The following is a 17,532-nucleotide window of genomic DNA, read 5'->3' as shown; positions in this document are numbered from 1 at the left end:
AATCAGGGGAGGACGGCTCATAATAATGTCTGGAACGGAAATGGAATAGCATCAAACACATGGAAACCATGTGTTTAACGTATTTGATGCCATTCCACTGACTCCGCTCCAGACATTACCATGAGCCCGTCCACCCCAATGAAGGTGCCACCAACCTCCTGTGCTATCAATAAGGATATTAATTAATCTGAGAATAGCAATGAAATGATACAAAAAGGTGTGAAAACTTAATTACAGTAAACAGCTAACAGTATCTAGTCAGCTAGTATATCTCAAGTTTCAGATAAGGGCCTCCTAAACGGGGCAGGCTTACGTGGAGGTATGGTAGGAGGAGAAAAAGGATTTCGGGACTCTTCTTTTGTCCTGCATGAATGTGTTTGGGGCCCCGACATGGATGCAGGGGTCACATGGTACCACAAAGCGCCGAATGGGTTAAAAAAGAGGGGGTTGTAGTTTATGAAAGAGCCGCGGAGGAGAAAGAACAGTTGTTGATCATTTGGAGAGGCTACGAGGGGAATTAAGGCTGAAAACAAGAAGGACAGTTTTGAGCCTTAAAGGTGAGTTTTTGCGAGGAGACCCATAATCCTTTGAGACGTTTTTACCAGGTTCACAAACGCTCAATGTAACTTTACTCGCAGTTTAATTTACTAGTGTCAATGTATTCCTGCCACAAGTTGTTGCCTATCAATCCTTGCTCAAAATGTAACGATACTTTTTTTTGTCCCCTAAATTACCATCGTTGTGTGCGCGCATTCCGCAAAGCTACAATCGTGTGAGTTTTAGCTTTTCTTGGGCAATTTGACTCAAGGCGCTTAGGTTTGCTACTTTTGTATTCATTTAATCTAAATTCGGAATTTACAATTAAATGGTTGTTCGGAATCAAGTTATTTTCTAATCTTATTTGCTGAGTGTATCAACAACTGTTACGGGCCAATGTTTATGATGGATTTTTCCATCACATCATTTAATTTTTTTTAACCAAACTCCTTCCAGCCATGATGTCAAACTTTGTTTAGGCCTTCATTATCTTGATCATCTTAGTCTTAAAATCAGCTTTTTTTTTGTATCAATCAAGATATCAACCCCTCGTTAAGCATTTCATTTTAACACGCGTGTAGCCAATTAAGTCGCTAATGAAACACTTGATGGTGAGTTAACAAGCCTAATCTACATTCTCCGGCTCATTGGCCTTCTACACAGGTCATTTCAAGTCACCGTTCTATGAGTGACACAGTGAAGTTCAATGACTGGCGTTTGTAGGTTTATTGGTTGCCATGTGTGACCGACAGCATGCAGTCAGTGGTTTCATGCATGTGCCCTCGGCCTACACCATGTGCCATCTCTGTTTTTGGTTAGAGGCCAAGGAATGTTAGCACGATGTACCTTGACCGGATACCTTCACTACCAGGCCTTCTGCACTGCTCAACTCCCATCCCCCCCGTCTTTACTTCACTGACTTGTAATTAAATTCCTTTGCTGGCTCAGTAGCCTAGGATGAGTTTTGGTCCAGATGAGAATGAACTACTCTGTCTTGGTCAGTTGTTGATTTGTGAAGAGTGTTCGTTTAATAGGCTTATTTGCCCTCACTCTCTCAACTGTTTTTGTGTGTTAACCTTTCAAATATGACCCACATGTTAGCCTATCAGCTGGCCATCTTTACTGGTCCATTTAGTCTAGGGTTCTCCTGCTGTTTGGGTTTACTTTAAATGCCAGGCCGAGGTTGTCACTGATAGGTGATTTGATTATCTGGCACGGGTTGCCTCGCTGGAAGAAGTTTGCATCGGGTGAAAAGTGATTATATTCGTTTTTGAACCGGTTGCCACTTGGGCGTGAGCCAGGTGACCAGCTCTGGCCACTGACGTTGTCTCAACAAAGGTGACTAGGTGACACATGGAGTAATGAGTAGGATTCTGTTTTCACATGCAGAAGTTATTGATTTTGATAAATGCTTTATCTGCCTCCCCAATAAACTACACTGAACAAAAATATAAACGCATGAAAAGTGTTGGTCCCATGTTTCATAAGATGCCAGAAATGTTCCATATGCACAAAAAGCTTATTTCTTTCAAATGTTACATCCATGTTGGTGAGCATTTCATCTTTGCCAAGATAATCCATCCACCTGACAGTTGTGGCATATCAAGAAGATGATTAAACGGCATGATCATTACGCTGGTGCACCTTGTGATGGGGGCAAAAGGCCACTAAAATGTGTAGTTTTGTCACAACGCAATGCCATAGATGTTTTGGGCGAGCGTGCAATTGGTATGCTGACTGCAGGAATGTCCTCCAGAGCTGTTGCCAGAGAATTGAATGTTAATTTATCTACCATAGGCCGCCTCTGTTTTCGAGAATTTGACAGTATGTCCAACCAGCTTCACAACCGCAGACCACGTGAATGGCGTCATGTTGGCGAGCGGTTTGCTGATGTCAACATTGTGAATAGAGTGCCCCATGGTGGGGTTATGGTTTGGGTGGGCATAAGCTACAGACATTGAACACCATTGCATTTTATTGATGGCAATTTTGAATGCAGAGATACCGTGACGAGGTCCTGAGGCCCATATGCATCTGTGACCAACAGATGCATATCTGTATTCCCAGTCATGTGAAATCCATAGATGAGGGCCTAATTTATTTCAATTGACCGGTTTCCTTATATGAACTGTAACTCTGTGAGATCTTTGAAATAGTTGCCTTTATATTTCTGTTCAGTGTAGTTTAAAAAAAATACAAAAAAAATGTTTAACACTACCATTCAAAAGTTTGGGGTCACTTAGAAATGTCCTTGTTTTTAAAAGAAAAGCAAATGCTTTTGGTTCATTAAAATAACATCAAATTGATCAGAAATACAATGTAGGCATTGTTAATGTGGTAAATTACTATTGTAACTGGAAACGGCAGATTTAATGTAATATCTACATAGGCGTACAGAGGACCATTATCAGCAACCATCACTCCTGTGTTCCAATGGCACATTGTATTAGCTAATCCAAGTTTAGAATTTTAAAAGGATAATTGATCATTAGCAAACCCTTTTGCAATTATGTTAGCACACCTGAAAACTGTTCTTCTGATTTAAAGACGCTATAAAACTGGCCTTAGACTAGTTGAGTATCTGGAGCAGCAGCATTTGTGGTTTCGATTACAGGCTCAAAATGGCCAGAAACAAAGAACTTTCTTCTGAAACTCATCAGTCTATTCTTGTTCTGAGAAATGAAGGCTATTCCATGCGAGAAATTGCCAAGATACTGAAGATCTCGTACAACTCTGTGTACTACTTCTTCACAGAACAGTGCAAACTGGCTCTAACCAGAATAGAGGGAGTGGGAGGCCCCGGTGCACAACTGAGCAAAAGGACAAGTACATTAGTGTCTAGTTAGAGAAACAGACGCCTCACAAGTCCTCAACTGGCAGCTTCATTAAATACTACCTGCAAAACATCAGTCTCAATGTCAACAGTGAAGAGGTGACTCCACGATGCTGGCCTTCTAGGTTTCTTTGGCCTTTTTTATATTCTCTCCTATGTGTTGGCGGAACTTAACTGGACACATGGCTTTTGCTGGCATGAGCAGTGTAGCATGCCTGTTAGGTGTAGGCTAGGCCTAAATTGATCAAAGCTGAAATGGTACGCACTGGGAAGGTGGTACCCACTGCTTTTCAAAGCCAGAAGGAAATTCATAAGAAAGCTGGCTGACCCATTTTCTTGCACAATGCTTAGGCTGCTGGGACGGTGTTTTTTGTTTTGAAGAGCGGGTTGATTACATGGACCATTATGGAACATTGGATGTTCTACTGAGACATTTTAGACAATGGCTAGATCATACCTGTCATCTTCAATGGCCGTTGTGTTCTCAAAGTACACTATGAAATGGAGACGAGGATCCAATATCAGATCACTGAGATTTTCACTGAACATATTCATAGTGTCTCAGAGTAGGAGTGCTAATCTAGGTTCAGTTTAGCCTTGTTAAATATACGGGGTCCATTGAATATCTACTAACAGGAGATCACTTGCACCCGTGTGTTTTAAAACAAACTTGCTTGCAACCAAAAACCCAGAAGAATAAACCAGCCGATCACTTGATCTCATGTTACCGTGTCAAGAGTCTGATGCCAGACAGCTGTCTACGTTCTCTACTTCTGCCCCAATGATCGAAAATATTTATTGTAAGAATATAGGATTATATTTCCTACAAAACATTTAATCTTTAATGTTATAATTAGAATATTATTAAAAGTTACTTGAAACTACAATTACATTTAGGTACATTTTAGATGGAACAGTTCAGAGTTATTTCTCCAAGAAATTACCATACTGTATTAAGACAAGTTGTTACTTTTTCCATTTCATGTGATCATTAAGAACAAAAACATTGTCCAGTGAAAATGTGTAGGGTTAATTGCCACAGATTTGCCACGGTAAACTAAGAAAGACATTGATTCAGTTGTACGGAGTGATTGTCAAATAGGACTGGTTAAATCTGCTTACTGCACCCATTCTGGAAAAGAGTGCACCTTTTTTTCAAAGATCAAGTTGAGAGGACCTGGCAATGCCATGGATGGCAGATTGGCGAGGTATGCCCTCAGGTACTGGCGCTAGATCAGGACTTTGTCGTGTCACCTCAACCACATGTATTCTGGGATATTTGAATCCAGAGATGACTAGTGTGGGAAAGAAGGGCTAGTTATTGTTTCTTGGAACAACTAGAAAGTCAGCAAGGTAAATGGAGGTGATTGATGAAGATGAGTAATGATGACTGTTGATTTTAGATGAACACTCCTAGACAGGTTCAGCATGTCAAATACAGTGTGCGCTAAAAGTGTTGGGACAGTGGCACATTTTCTTGTTTTGCTGCTGTACTCCAGCACTGGATTGGAAATGATGGAATGGCTGTGATGTTAAAGTGCAGATATGATGTGCATTATATTTCTGTCCAACTTTCTCTCACTCATCATTATTCACGATTCATTCAGGATTTTCCGTAATCCTGGTAGCATCCACATTAAAGAAGCGCTTTAGAAATGTATCATATTAGTATTTATAAAAAGTGACTCAAATGGCACAATACCCTATTTACCATTCATTAATATTCGGCGCAAAATAATCTGAAACAAACAGCAAATGCATCCAACACATTTCTAGTCACAAGCTTGATGTAGTCATTGCGTGCTATGAATATAGGGCCAAATACTTAACTTTTTACTACTTTAATACACAAGTGCATTTGTCCTAATACTTTTGCTCCCCTTAAATGGGGTGGGGGGGGGTGCTGCGCTGCTATGTCCATAAAGTACAGTAATTTCTAAACGGTTCACCCAATAATACCCTTAAAGTAAAGCTGACATCTGCACTTTAACCTCAGTCATTGTATCATTTCATATCCAATGTGCTGGAGTGCAGATTCAAAGCAACAAAACAATCCACTATCCCGATACTTCTGGAGCTCACGATGTACACAGTATGCCATTACAATGTCTGTACACACTTTACTGGGGACAATGTATTTCCTTGCAGTAGCTTCTATCTTGACCTGCCTCCTCATCTATCATAATTCACTGTCCTGGTAAATACTGTGACTCTATGAGCTGACCCCTTCCAGTCCTTTGTCTTTCTAAACTGCTGTTGCTAAGCTTTCCCATCTGGTCTGCCTTGCTTCTCTGACCTGCACCAACCTCTCTCCCCAGTGTGAAGTCCCAGCTTGCTGTGACTTGCCGACCCCAGTCTTTAGAGGTGGTAGTGAGCAGGATGGGGTTTGGAATGACAGGTCGCTGTAAGAATGTAGGTGTGAACCACAATCCACTATGGTACCATGTGATACAGTATGGACCGACTTGTGTTAGGTCTTTTTCAACTGTTAAGAATCTATTTTTGTTGGGCCGGTCCACCAGACGGTATACATAGTTCACTAGCAGTTCAGTCTATAAAAATAGCTTTTTTTTTTTTTTTTTTTGTGGTTCCAAATTAACAACCTCCTTTTTACATCAGAGCAAAAAGCATATTATGAAACCAGAAACCACACTTGTTAAGTCCTTCACGGAAACCTATGGCCATAGATCTGAAGCCTGGGTGTGAGACATGGACCTTGCAACACGTTCATCTCGTGGTACTTCTACCACAGTACTCCCACTAAGTCATACCATTCCACCTGGCGCCTGCTCTTCTCGTTCCTATAATAATATTTAACCTGGGAGTGTGGGTGTCAACATCCAACCCTCCCTGTGCCCTCCTTATATGCACGTATGGCTCATCATTGATGAACCTTGTGGGTGGCCCCTGTTGAGCAAATCAAATATTGCTCAAGTGTTATTTTTCTGGAGAGTGAGGTTGGGGTCAAGGAGGCCATTTTTCATTCGTTCCTGTCAGAAAGGGAATTAAAATTCCTTTTCAGGAAGAAGAAGCCTAAGTCATACCTTTTCAGTTAATTGTTTTTTCAATTCGTAGTTCATGTTCAGGGGTCAATAAGAACTGGTTTTGCAGCATCTGATTTTAAAGTCGTATATGGATTGTTTGGTTTAGCTGAAGAACCAGGCTTAGTTGAATCGTGGTAAAGAATTTAACATGTCAAGTGGATTTCCAGCAGTATTACAGTAGTGACTTGTAAATAATTTGACTGGGTTGAAGTTTGGACCTCCCCTGTAGTTCACACAGTAACTAACAGATTAGAAACTTAATACTAAGTTATGATTTACTGTATTAGCACTTTGTAGTATGGCTGTCTTGGTTTTATATCTGTGCCTCTCCCAGGGTGACGCATCCACACGTGTATCGCATGGTGGCTTTCTGATCTACAGTCTGGTCTGTACAGGATATCTAGTGTGTAGATATCTCTGTACAGGAGGCAGCCAGTTCTCTCTGCTGACATCTCTTCACTTGAATGGCATGATTTGTTTTATCTTGATGTGGATGGTGTGTTGACTTGTGTGTTTTAAGAAGCTTACCCTTTTTGCTCCTAACACTCGTCCAACCCCACCACCATAACTGACATGATGATCAGGGTGTTCTTTCTCTCTTTGAAAATCTGGAGATGAGCCAGGAGCACCAGAAACGGCTTTTTCAGGTAAATGTCACACTGAAAATAACATCACCTCTCCCCCCCAGAGCTGAGAGGGGCCCCTGGCCAGGTGTCTGCTGAGGCCTCATCATGAGCTGGAGCTTCCTGACGCGTCTCCTGGATGAGATCTCCAACCACAGCACGTTCGTGGGGAAGATCTGGCTGACTGTGCTCATCATCTTCCGCATCGTGCTGACGGCCGTGGGGGGCGAGACCATCTACTACGATGAACAGGCTAAGTTCGTCTGCAACACGCTGCAGCCCGGGTGTGAGAACGTCTGCTACGACGCCTTCGCTCCGCTCTCACACGTCCGCTTCTGGATCTTCCAGGTGAGACTGAGTCAAGCAAGCATATGTAAATGCTTTCTCAAGTTAGGGTGAAGTAACTATAAGGTGTGTGTGTGTAGCCATAACAGATGGGATGTATAACCTTTTGACACAAATAAACCATTAACTGCTTATGTACTTGTAAGCGATCGCTCAGGGACTTTGAATTCCCTGTCTATCATCCACTCCCTACCATCCACTCCCTCCCTCTCTCTCTCCTCCAGGTCATCCTGATCACCACCCCTACCATCATGTACTTGGGCTTTGCCATGCACAAGATCGCCCGCATGGACGATGTTGAGTACCGGCCTCTTCATCGCGCCGGGAAGAAGAGCATGCCCATCGTGACCCGGGGGGCACAGCGGGACTACGAGGAGGCCGAGGACAACGGAGAGGAGGACCCCATGATCACTGAGGAGATCGAGAAGGACAAAGTGAAGGTGACAGAAGGTAGGGTGAGGGACAGCTTCTCCACACAAACTGACTCATTTCATACCTGCTTCACTCTTTTCATTCACGCTGGTTATAAAGTTGTCACCAGGGAAATGACTTTGTATTTTAAAGCTGTGTGGGGATCACACCTGTCCCTTTTCTTTGACTTGCCCTGTGGCATGCTGTCCGTGAGTTAATTTGTCTCATCTCCAGGCTCTGTGAAGAAGCACGACGGTCGGCGGCGGATCGCGCGTGACGGCCTGATGAAGGTGTACGTGTGGTCGCTGATCTCGCGCATCGCCTTCGAGGTGGCCTTCCTGTTAGGCCAGTATGTCCTCTATGGCTTCGAGGTGGCGCCCTCCTACGTGTGCACGCGCTCTCCCTGTCCGCACACGGTGGACTGCTTCGTCTCGCGGCCCACCGAAAAGACCATCTTCCTCCTGGTCATGTACGTGGTTTCTCTCCTCTGCACCACACTCACCCTCCTGGAGATTCTCCATCTCGGGGTCGGCGGGGTCCGCGACACCCTCCGCGGGCGCGCCAGACGCCACCCCAACCCATCTCTTCCCCCCGTGGCCCGGGGCTCCCTCTGCAGTTCCCGCCATGTACCCACGGCCCCGCCAGGGTACCACACGGTCCTGGGGAAGAAGGACCCGTCAGGCAAGCTGAAGGCAGAGTTCAGAGAGCCGTTGGCGGGGGACTATGGGAGGGAGAGCCTGGGGGACGAGGCGTCCAGCAGAGACCTGGAGAGGCTGAGAAAGCACCTGAAGATGGCCCAGCAGCACCTGGACCTGGCCTACCAGAACGAGGAGGGCCAGGGGTCCCCGTCACGGAGCAGCAGTCCCGAGAACAACACCACGGCTGCAGAGCAGAACAGACTCAACTTCGCGCAGGAGAAACAGGCAGCGGCCAGCGAGAAAGGTAAGGAGGTGAAATGGTGTGTGACTGCTGAAAGGGTCAAAACAATATAGCTTCATCAATCCTAGAAAAAGAGCGATTTGAAGAAGGCGCCATATGTATTTTTCAGACATTGTTTATTTGAACCTGTTCCAGATTCCTTAAGCCATTTTGAATGACTGCATTACTGTACAGAATGACATTAACCTATATAACCCCACAATACTGTTTGTTCCCATGAGGTAGTAGAGAACCTAGAGATCTCTCCATTTCCTGTCTAACATGTTGTTCCCTCAGGAGTACATGCCTGAATCCTGCTCAATGCCTGCTGGACTGCCTGCTTTCTCTTCCCGACTGGCCCTCCACGGATGGGGAAGCACATGGGGACACAGCCAGACAACTGAGAGACTGACGAGTGTGGTTGTGAGAGGGATGAAGTGCCTTGCAGTATTCAGGGCCAGGGACAACTTTAAATGTAAAGCTTCCCAAGCTTCCGTAAAGCTACAGTACAAATCTCCTTTTAGCGTCTGACTCATTCGACTTGAGAGCCTCCAAATACTTTGGTCTCAAGTTTCAGCTTGCCGAAACCCCACACCCTACCTTGGCAGTGCCTGTCGCTGAAGCACAGCCTTCTAGATGTAGTCGACACCCCGTTTTATTTTTGCCCAAAGGTGTTTCGGTTTGTCCGTTTTTGTTTTAATTTGTTTCGCAGTCATTCCGTTCCAAAGTGTTCTCCGGTCAGTTTCTGTATTCTGTCAGGTGAATCGGTCTCATCCAGTGTAAGCTTTCATTTAACCCCCCCTCTCCTCTCTATTGACAAAGTTTACTAGTCGGTCCAATTTTAAGAGCGAGGCTCAACAAAGTCTTAAAAGCATTTACTGCACATGTTGTTATGCCAGGGCTTGTTGTTGCTGGATACAGAGTGAACCGCAATGAACACTTGCCTGCGGGGGATGTCCTTTTGCACAGACATTAAGAGGATGGGCGTGCGTCCATGTATGTGTGTTGTATACAAGGTGCTGGGAGGTTTTCTAAAAGTGCAGTTCTTTAACGAAAGCTTTTAACTTAATCTTGGATGTTAACTGTACATCTTTTGTCAGAGGTTTAGTAATTAAAAGTGAATTGTTTTGACATTCCATGAGACTCCACTCATTGTTAAAGCCTTGTATATTAGTCATTCCAACAAATTGGCCAAATGTGATAAATACCTGGGAAATGCTTGAATCCTGTGATGACTATAAATGTTCTTCCATGCTGTTTAAACACTCCTGTAGTCCTCCTGTACCTGTCATTTTGCTCGTGTCCTTGTTTCCTTTTGTTCGCGCTAGTCTGAGTTGTTTTGTTTAAAAAAAAAAAACATTTTTTTATGTTCGTACTGGAATTCTAAGGAGGCAAATGCACCAACATTTGCTTATCTGTTGTCATAATGAAATGATTGAGTTGGAAACTGGAAACAATCGTGTCGTCGTGTGCTGTGTTCATTTCATTTTTCCTTTTTTTATTCGGTACAAAATTAACATTTCAATATTTTGAGTGTTTTTGTTACATTGTTCCAAGTTTTGTCGTTTTTGTAACTGATGAGTTTAGTTTCATATGAATAAATATATTTGAACAGAATGACTTTGCAATATCTTTGTTTGGAATGATTACTTCACTGTAGACCTCTGTACTTCACTTCTAAAATGCCTTAATCTGAGTCTGCATTGCCCTCTTGTGGCAAGAAGGAAGAACACACTACACACCCATTTCAGTTTCTTAAATTATTTTTATTAAAAATGCATCTTGTGTAGCTGTATCAATAACAAACTTTATTTTGCTCTATATTCTCGGTGCATGACAAATACAGGCCTTTCAGTTAGAGGTCTAGCCTAGGTGCTCTCCAAAGACAGTTGCCCTGGCTTAGATTACACCAGTATAACTATTAATCTTACTTGGAAGAACTGAGCCCATCTCAGAGGTTTTAGGCCTAGATACGGGTGCACTCCTCTGGTATGATGTTGGGCAGGGTCTTGTATTTAAAGGAGTACCCTCTGTCAGACGTAGTGGTGAACCGTAGTGACTTCATGGTCCCGGGGACCGGAGCACAGCACTGTTTTGATCCCCAGCATAGCAGTGGCGCGGTCCGAAGCCGAGCAGGTGCCATGACGACAGAAGTTGAGAACCTTTGGGTGAACGATCCAGTTGTCCCAGCCCAGCTCCTGGAACGAGATGTTGATCATCTCCCGCTGACAGTCGCTGTACTCTGGCTTCTGCTGCGATGGCCGCATCAGGTCGATGGCCGATGGAAACCAGGGAATGGTGGCAGCCAGCTCACCATGGGGAGCGATCTGGGCCGTGAGGTCGGGCGTGCAGGTGGAGGAATGGCGTCGTTGGCTTCGTTTGCGTGGCATTCGCAGGCGGGGCAGCGCACCTGGAGTCCGAAGGGACCTTGGGTCAGGGCGGTGAGGAGGTGGTGCTCGATGCGGTAGGTGGTCCAGCGGTCGTCTTGGCCGGAAACTCTGCCACCTGGAGGAGCTGCTGGTCTGAGATGAGGAAGAGGGGTGATGTTCCTGCTGGCCGCCTCGCCGGCGTAGAACCAGAAATGGGCTGAGGTGATGGCAGACTCCTGGTTGTAGTAGGTGTAGCAGGTGAAGTGGCTGGTGGCTCTCTCCTCTGATGGGGAGTCTGAGCTATCACAGGTAGAGTCTGGAAAAACAAGGCAGACAGTGGAAATAAGACCAGGTCAATGGATGGGGAAGCAAATAACCTACAGTTGTTGTCTGGAAAAACATCTGACAAACTTCACTTTTGGAGTGAACTAGTGAAGAGCGATTGACTAAAGAGAAGGGAAAAGGAACATGGCATCAGAGTGTGAGAAAGAGGGATATGGACTCACTCAACAGAGCTGGGGAAGAGGATGACTTGCTCATGGCTCTCCTGGTGATGCCTCCTGTGCCCAGGCTGCCCTCCCTACCCTGGTGGATCTCCGGTGACCACGCCCCGCATCTGTTCTCTCTCTCCCCCCGTCAGGGGCCTGTTGGCTGGGCAGCTCGTCCCCCTGGCAGGCCTGGGTCAGGGTCTGGGTCCACAGGAGTAGCAGGGCACAGGAGAGGACGCTAGAAGGACCACTCTGCATGTTTCAGATCTCTTCAGTCTATAGAGGGTTGTGAAGCATGTAGATCGAGGTGGAAAATTGCTTTGAGTTTGAGTAATCCAAGTAGGTCAAATATCCTTGTCTAATAATTGGTAAGATGACCAAATGGGTCAATTGATTGTGCCAGAACTTCCAGTAGATGAGGTGAAGTAGTGTAGATCCTTCTCTGTCCTGAGCCGGTGGGCAAGTGGTGTCAATGAAGTCCAGCATTATTTGGAGGTTCCATCTCTGCCAATGCAGAACACTGTGTCTCTCTTATCAATTGTTTTGTCATGGAATAATATTGCCTCCTACCCATGCCTATCTAGGCACTGGAGAAAAAGGGAGTGAGAGAGAGCCCTATGTTATTGTTATGCAGTCATAATCCATAGGAAAGACTTTAGAGTAGGACCTTGTCGGTGATTGGAAGTTACAATGTATTTGATCACAGTCTGCGTTTCACGGTAAGGGCCGCTTTGTTCTTGTACTGTACTAGATTTGGCTGTTTTGTGAAGTGGACTGTAGCAAAACTTTGAAACCATTTCTGAGGTATTTTTCCTTAGTGTTAAGGTTTTCTTTGATACACATAGTGTGTGTATTTAGTGTGGGAGGTGTGATGAGATTTCAGCAGCGGAGAAGTATTAGACAAAACACCGGGGCCAGATAAGACAAGGTTGAAAGAGGCGTCTGAAATGGAACGGTTTACAGGCTCTGTAAGTGCAAAAATGTGGTTGTCTCACCTAGCCATCTTAAGATGAATGCACTGTAAGTCACTCCTGATAGGAGCGTCTGCTGAATGACTCGAATATAAACAGATACTGGGGTCAGTTATTGAAAATGAACCACAGTTTGAACTAATGTGTTATAACTGTTTATATAAACTATTCATAAACTCTTTACAACCCCCTTAGAAGACACAAAGTGTTCCGAATAGATCACAACACTAATCACACGTGAAGTCACAGTGCTGCTGTAGTCATTTCATAAGGCTCATCTGTAGATGACACCTTGGTGTCAGTATGACTCCCTGATCAAATAAAGGTTCAATATTATTTCTTTTTCATCATAATGAACCCAACAGATGTGGATTTCCCTCATCACCTGCTTTCCCACCAAACAAATGTGTGTGTTAATGTGTCTTTGAAAATAATAACAATTAGGCTTTCTTTATCCAACTCCAGCCTTGGGGCTATGCCTGCATCTGTGCAATTACAGAATACAGTTTCATAGACAAGGTCAGATATTACAGCTTGTCTCAGTGGGGAATAAACATACCAGACCGAGTTACAATAACCTCGGAAGCACATAATCGTTCTCTTGCAAACACATCCTTTTCTCTATACGGAGAGAGTTAAGTTTAGCCCCAGGTCGTGCTGGCCAACTCCGAAAGTGATCCTGGCCAGGCAGACGGGCAGTCTTCTGCGTAACTCACCAACTCTCTGACAGATTATCTGCTCTCTCGTGTGACTAGAGTGGAGTCATGGAGCCACACATGTCTCTAGTCAGGCCTGGGGAACTAGTTCATAGACCGCAGTCAGGGTACATATCTTTACATATCTCATAGCTGCTGTACTTCCCATGCTGCTGTTCTTATCATCAACACTGACTGTCTTGTATTTTTGTCATATGATGCATTGAAATCCCAACATGACTCTCAAGAACATTTCAAGAGGACAAGTAATCTAGGATAGAAGGTAGGAAGTAACTTTTAGTTTGGAATCCACCTCATGTTTGGGGCGGCAGGTAGCCTAGTGGTTGAAGCGTTTTAACATGAATTTAACACATAAACGAAAGGTTGCTAGTTTGAATCCCCAATCTGATATGGTAAAAATCTGTTGTTCTGCCCCTGAACAAGGTAGTTAACCCATGTTCCTAGGCCGTCATTGTAAATAAGAATTTGTTCTTAACTGACTTGCCTAGTTACATTTCTTCATTTATTATGTTCGTGGGGCTGTTTCAAGGGCTCTTGCAGTACAACAGGGTGGCCAGAAGATGGTCTACTAGTTTACCACAGCTGGGGCTCAGCTGCACGAGGGAGTTCTGTTCATAGTCAGGAGTGTTTGCAGGTTGCCAGGCTTTCATTATTCTGCCAAAACTTCTGCCCAACCTCAGTGCTATCTGATGTGTCTAGGACGTTAAGAGTGGGAGATAGATATAGACTGAGTGTACAAAACATTAAGGACACCTTCCTAATATTGAGTTTCCCTCCTTTTTCCCTCAAAACAGCCTCAAATCATCGGGGCATGGACTCTACAAGGTGTCAAGCGTTCCACAGGGATGCTGGCCCATGTTGACTCCAGTGCTTCCCATACTTGTGTCAAGTTGGCTGGATTTCCTTTGGGTGGTGGACCATTCTTGATACACGGGAAACTGTTGAGTGTGAAAAACCCAGCAGCGTTGCAGTTCTTGACACAAACCGGTGCGCCTGGCATCTACTACCATACCCTGTTCAAAGGCATTTAAATATTTTGTCTTGCCAATTCACCCTCTGAATGGCACACATACACAACCCATGTCTCAATTGTCTCAAGGCTTAAAAATCCTTCTTTAACCCATCTCCTCCCCTTCATCTTCACTGATTGAAGTGGATTCACCTGGCTCTATGTCATGGAAAAAGCAGGTGTCCTTAATGTTTTGTATACTCAGTGTATAGAGAGAGAGAGAGAGCACATGAGGTTGGTGGCACCTTATTGGGGAGGACAGGCTCAAGGTAATGGCTGGAGCAGAATCTGCAGAATGGTTTCCATGTGTTTGATGCCATTCCATTGGCTCTGTTCCAGACATTATTATGAGCCGCCTTCCCCTCAGAAGCCTCCACTGATATAGAGAGATGTAGTAGTAGTAGTAGTAGTAGTAGTAGTAGTAGTAGTAGTAGTAGTAGTAGTAGTAGTAGTAGTAGTAGTAGTAGTAGTAGAAGTAGTAGTAGTAGTAGTAGCAGCAGTAACAGTAGTAGTAGCATAAGTAGCAGGAGTACTAGTAGTAGTAGTAGCAGTAGTAGTAGTAGTAGTAGCAGCAGTAACAGTAGTAGTAGTAGTAGCAGCAGTAACAGTAGTAGTAGCAGCAGCAGCAGTAACAGTAGTAGTAGTAGTAGCAGCAGTAACAGTAGTAGTAGTAGTAGCAGCAGTAACAGTAGTAGTAGCAGCAGCAGTAACAGTAGTAGTAGCAGTAGTAGTAGTAGCAGCAATAACAGTAGTATTTGTAGAAGAAGTAGTAGTAGTAGATAGTGAATAAAAACATCCTCAGGAGTAATGCAACATTTAAAAAAATGTGTTTATAAAATCCTAAAGTCCTAAATTTAACACTCATTCTTCTCAGTGGGCGACATTGCATATGTGTGCATGAATAGGTGAGTGGGTGCAAACACACAGGAGTGAATATCAGTGTCAGAGACAATAGCTCCCTGCTCTGTCTGGCTGGTGGAGCGTTTGGTTGGTGGTGAACTGACGTCTCCATCTCCTCCTTCACTCTGGCTGGCTGCTCTTTTGTGCTCCCTGATGACAGACGCCTCATCTGACCAACCAGTGGTCATGGCAGGCACAGCAGGCCTCTTTTCCGTCATCCTCTGTCGCTTCTTCTTCGGTGGGAGGGTATCAGGGTCCTTGAAGGCTCTGATCCTTATGACCCATTTGGGCTTCTTGGGCTTTGGGGTCTCTGCATGACTGGCACTGTCGCCCAGCTGCTGCACAGCACTCTGGGATGGGCCTGGGCTCTGTGAGTCTGGACTACCAACCATCCTCGGGATCATTCTGTTGACAGTACAGGGTTGTTTGCTTACAGAAACAGGATGGACTCCCGGAAGACTTGAGCCTTTTTGGGTTTTGAAGGGCGGTGTAAGTCTGCAGTTTTAGCACTTTCAAAGACTTTGACCTTGACTTTGGAGGCTTTAGATGGAGCTGTGGCTGGGTGGTTTTCCCTGGAGACCAAACACTGTTGGAGACGTGAACTGTCACTATGGAGACTGAGGTTGAATGCTATCCATACCTGAAAGTGGGGAAATTGTGTTTTTACTTTACAAGCAGTTCATTTTAACAGTAAAATGTTAAATACATATTTTTTTTAAATTAAGTAGCCTAAGAGACACTCAGTTATCCCAATTATCCCTAGATATTAAGATTTGATTCAACGTTTTGAATGAGGATGGAGGTTTGCCGATTTAAAGCAACTATTTCAGCTTTCGTCCATAAGCAAACTAAAAGTTTTAGTTCCAATTCTACGTTTGTTGGCGCGTTTATTATGAACGAGACGTCGTAATAAAGGAGCGCATGGAGGAGCCCAATTTCCATAGTAACGCGCAACTTATTTCTTGGCATAAATAAACAATTGTTTTAGACGGAAATATACAATAAATGTAGGTCAGGCACAGGACTACTGTTACAGTATAGTTTATACAAAGGTATCTTTAGCGAAATTCAGACAACAAATGAAAGAAAGTTTAGGCAATAAAATTAGAGGATACATTTTTGTACACGTTTTGACTTTGGGCCAACGGCTTCACCAGACGAAGTTATAGGCCTAAATATTGTTTAAACCTCCGCAAAACCCGACGTTCATAAAATGCATAGTTCAAAACCTAAAAATGTTTTACCCAACTGTTGGCCAGTTAGCAGGGAGCGGTCTGTCCAAGTTCGTGTGATTGATGGATAAACTCTGTTGCCATGCGACTTTTGCCTGAAAATAAACACCAGATGCGCTCCCATCATCACCGCAGGTGCATCCTAAATGGCGCCTTTTCTATCCAAAGCTCCTTCAAATAATCGGAACTGCCGTTCTTTTATCCTTATGATACATTTGTAACCTCTTAACAAAGTGTTGGGTGCACATAATTCAACATGAAAAATAATTTCCCAACACTGCACGTTGGTGTGCAGACTATAATTGGTAAACTAGACAGACAGACGCTGTATTGTTTATTAGCAACACGTCTCCTCTTTGCACATATCACCATTTGGTCCATGCTCTGCTTGAGGCCTAGACCAGAGGATGATCTTTGTCCAAGTCAGAGCGATGTACTCTCTGAATATATGGCTCTGGTCCAAGTCCACGGCCCTATATAGTCTGTTTCCATGGTGACCAGACAGACAGAGGAGCTGTAGATGGGGTTTATTCATCCTGTACCAGCACACATGGTCCTCCTACTGCTGTGACTCAGAGTTAGTCATAATGACAAGCTGTCAATGACGTATGAGGTTATAAATGACCAATGAATAATCTAATATGATGCAACCGGAATTGAATTCCATAATGCAAAACAAAAACACAAGATTGTGAGATTATTTGTTTTTTAGCAGAGTTAGAAAAGTAATTATGTTTCTTTGGTTTTATTTCCTTGTGAGCTACCAGTAGTTGTTAGTATCCATGTGAACTACCAGTAGTTGTTAGTATGCATGTGAACTACCAGTAGTTGTTAGTATGCATGTGAGCTACCAGTAGTTGTTAGTATGCATGTGAACTACCAGTAGTTGTTAGTATCCATGTGAACTACCAGTAGTTGTTAGTATGCATGTGAACTACCAGTAGTTGTTAGTATGCATGTGAGCTACCAGTAGTTGTTAGTATGCATGTGAACTACCAGTAGTTGTTAGTATGCATGTGAACTACCAGTAGTTGTTAGTATGCATGTGAGCTACCAGTAGTTGTTAGTATGCATGTGAACTACCAGTAGTTGTTAGTATGTATGTGAACTACCAGTAGTTGTTAGTATCCATGTGA

General features: G+C 44.0%; 1 protein-coding gene and 1 pseudogene across 1 annotated transcript; one reads left to right on the top strand and one right to left on the bottom strand.

Annotated features, from left to right (window-relative positions):
• The first annotated feature begins 348 nt into the window (after positions 1 to 348).
• LOC106574696 (gap junction gamma-1 protein) lies at positions 349 to 10,328 on the top strand. Its single transcript, XM_014150709.3, has 5 exons — positions 349 to 557; positions 7,103 to 7,385; positions 7,607 to 7,832; positions 8,028 to 8,735; positions 9,009 to 10,328. The coding sequence occupies exons 2-5, from the start codon at positions 7,146 to 7,148 to the stop codon at positions 9,020 to 9,022; spliced, it is 1,188 nt and encodes a 395-aa protein (XP_014006184.2). The 5' UTR covers positions 349 to 557; positions 7,103 to 7,145; the 3' UTR covers positions 9,023 to 10,328.
• A 170-nt stretch (positions 10,329 to 10,498) lies between these two features.
• LOC106574595 (inhibin alpha chain-like) lies at positions 10,499 to 12,143 on the bottom strand (annotated as a pseudogene).
• Between the last annotated feature and the right edge of the window lie 5,389 nt (positions 12,144 to 17,532).

The sequence above is a fragment of the Salmo salar genome, chromosome 16 (genome assembly GCF_965601325.2).
Source record: "Salmo salar chromosome 16, fSalSal1, whole genome shotgun sequence".
Taxonomy (NCBI): domain Eukaryota; kingdom Metazoa; phylum Chordata; class Actinopteri; order Salmoniformes; family Salmonidae; genus Salmo; species Salmo salar.
This window is presented reverse-complemented; position numbering and strand designations above follow the sequence as displayed.

Coding starts and splice junctions, on each gene's coding strand:
- LOC106574696 (XM_014150709.3), top strand. CDS start 7,146: ATGAGCTGGAGCTTCCTGACGCGTCTCCTGGATGAGATCTCCAACCAC. Junction 7,386..7,606: donor TCCGCTTCTGGATCTTCCAG/GTGAGACTGAGT, acceptor TCTCTCCTCCAG/GTCATCCTGATCACCACCCC. Junction 7,833..8,027: donor CAAAGTGAAGGTGACAGAAG/GTAGGGTGAGGG, acceptor TCTCATCTCCAG/GCTCTGTGAAGAAGCACGAC.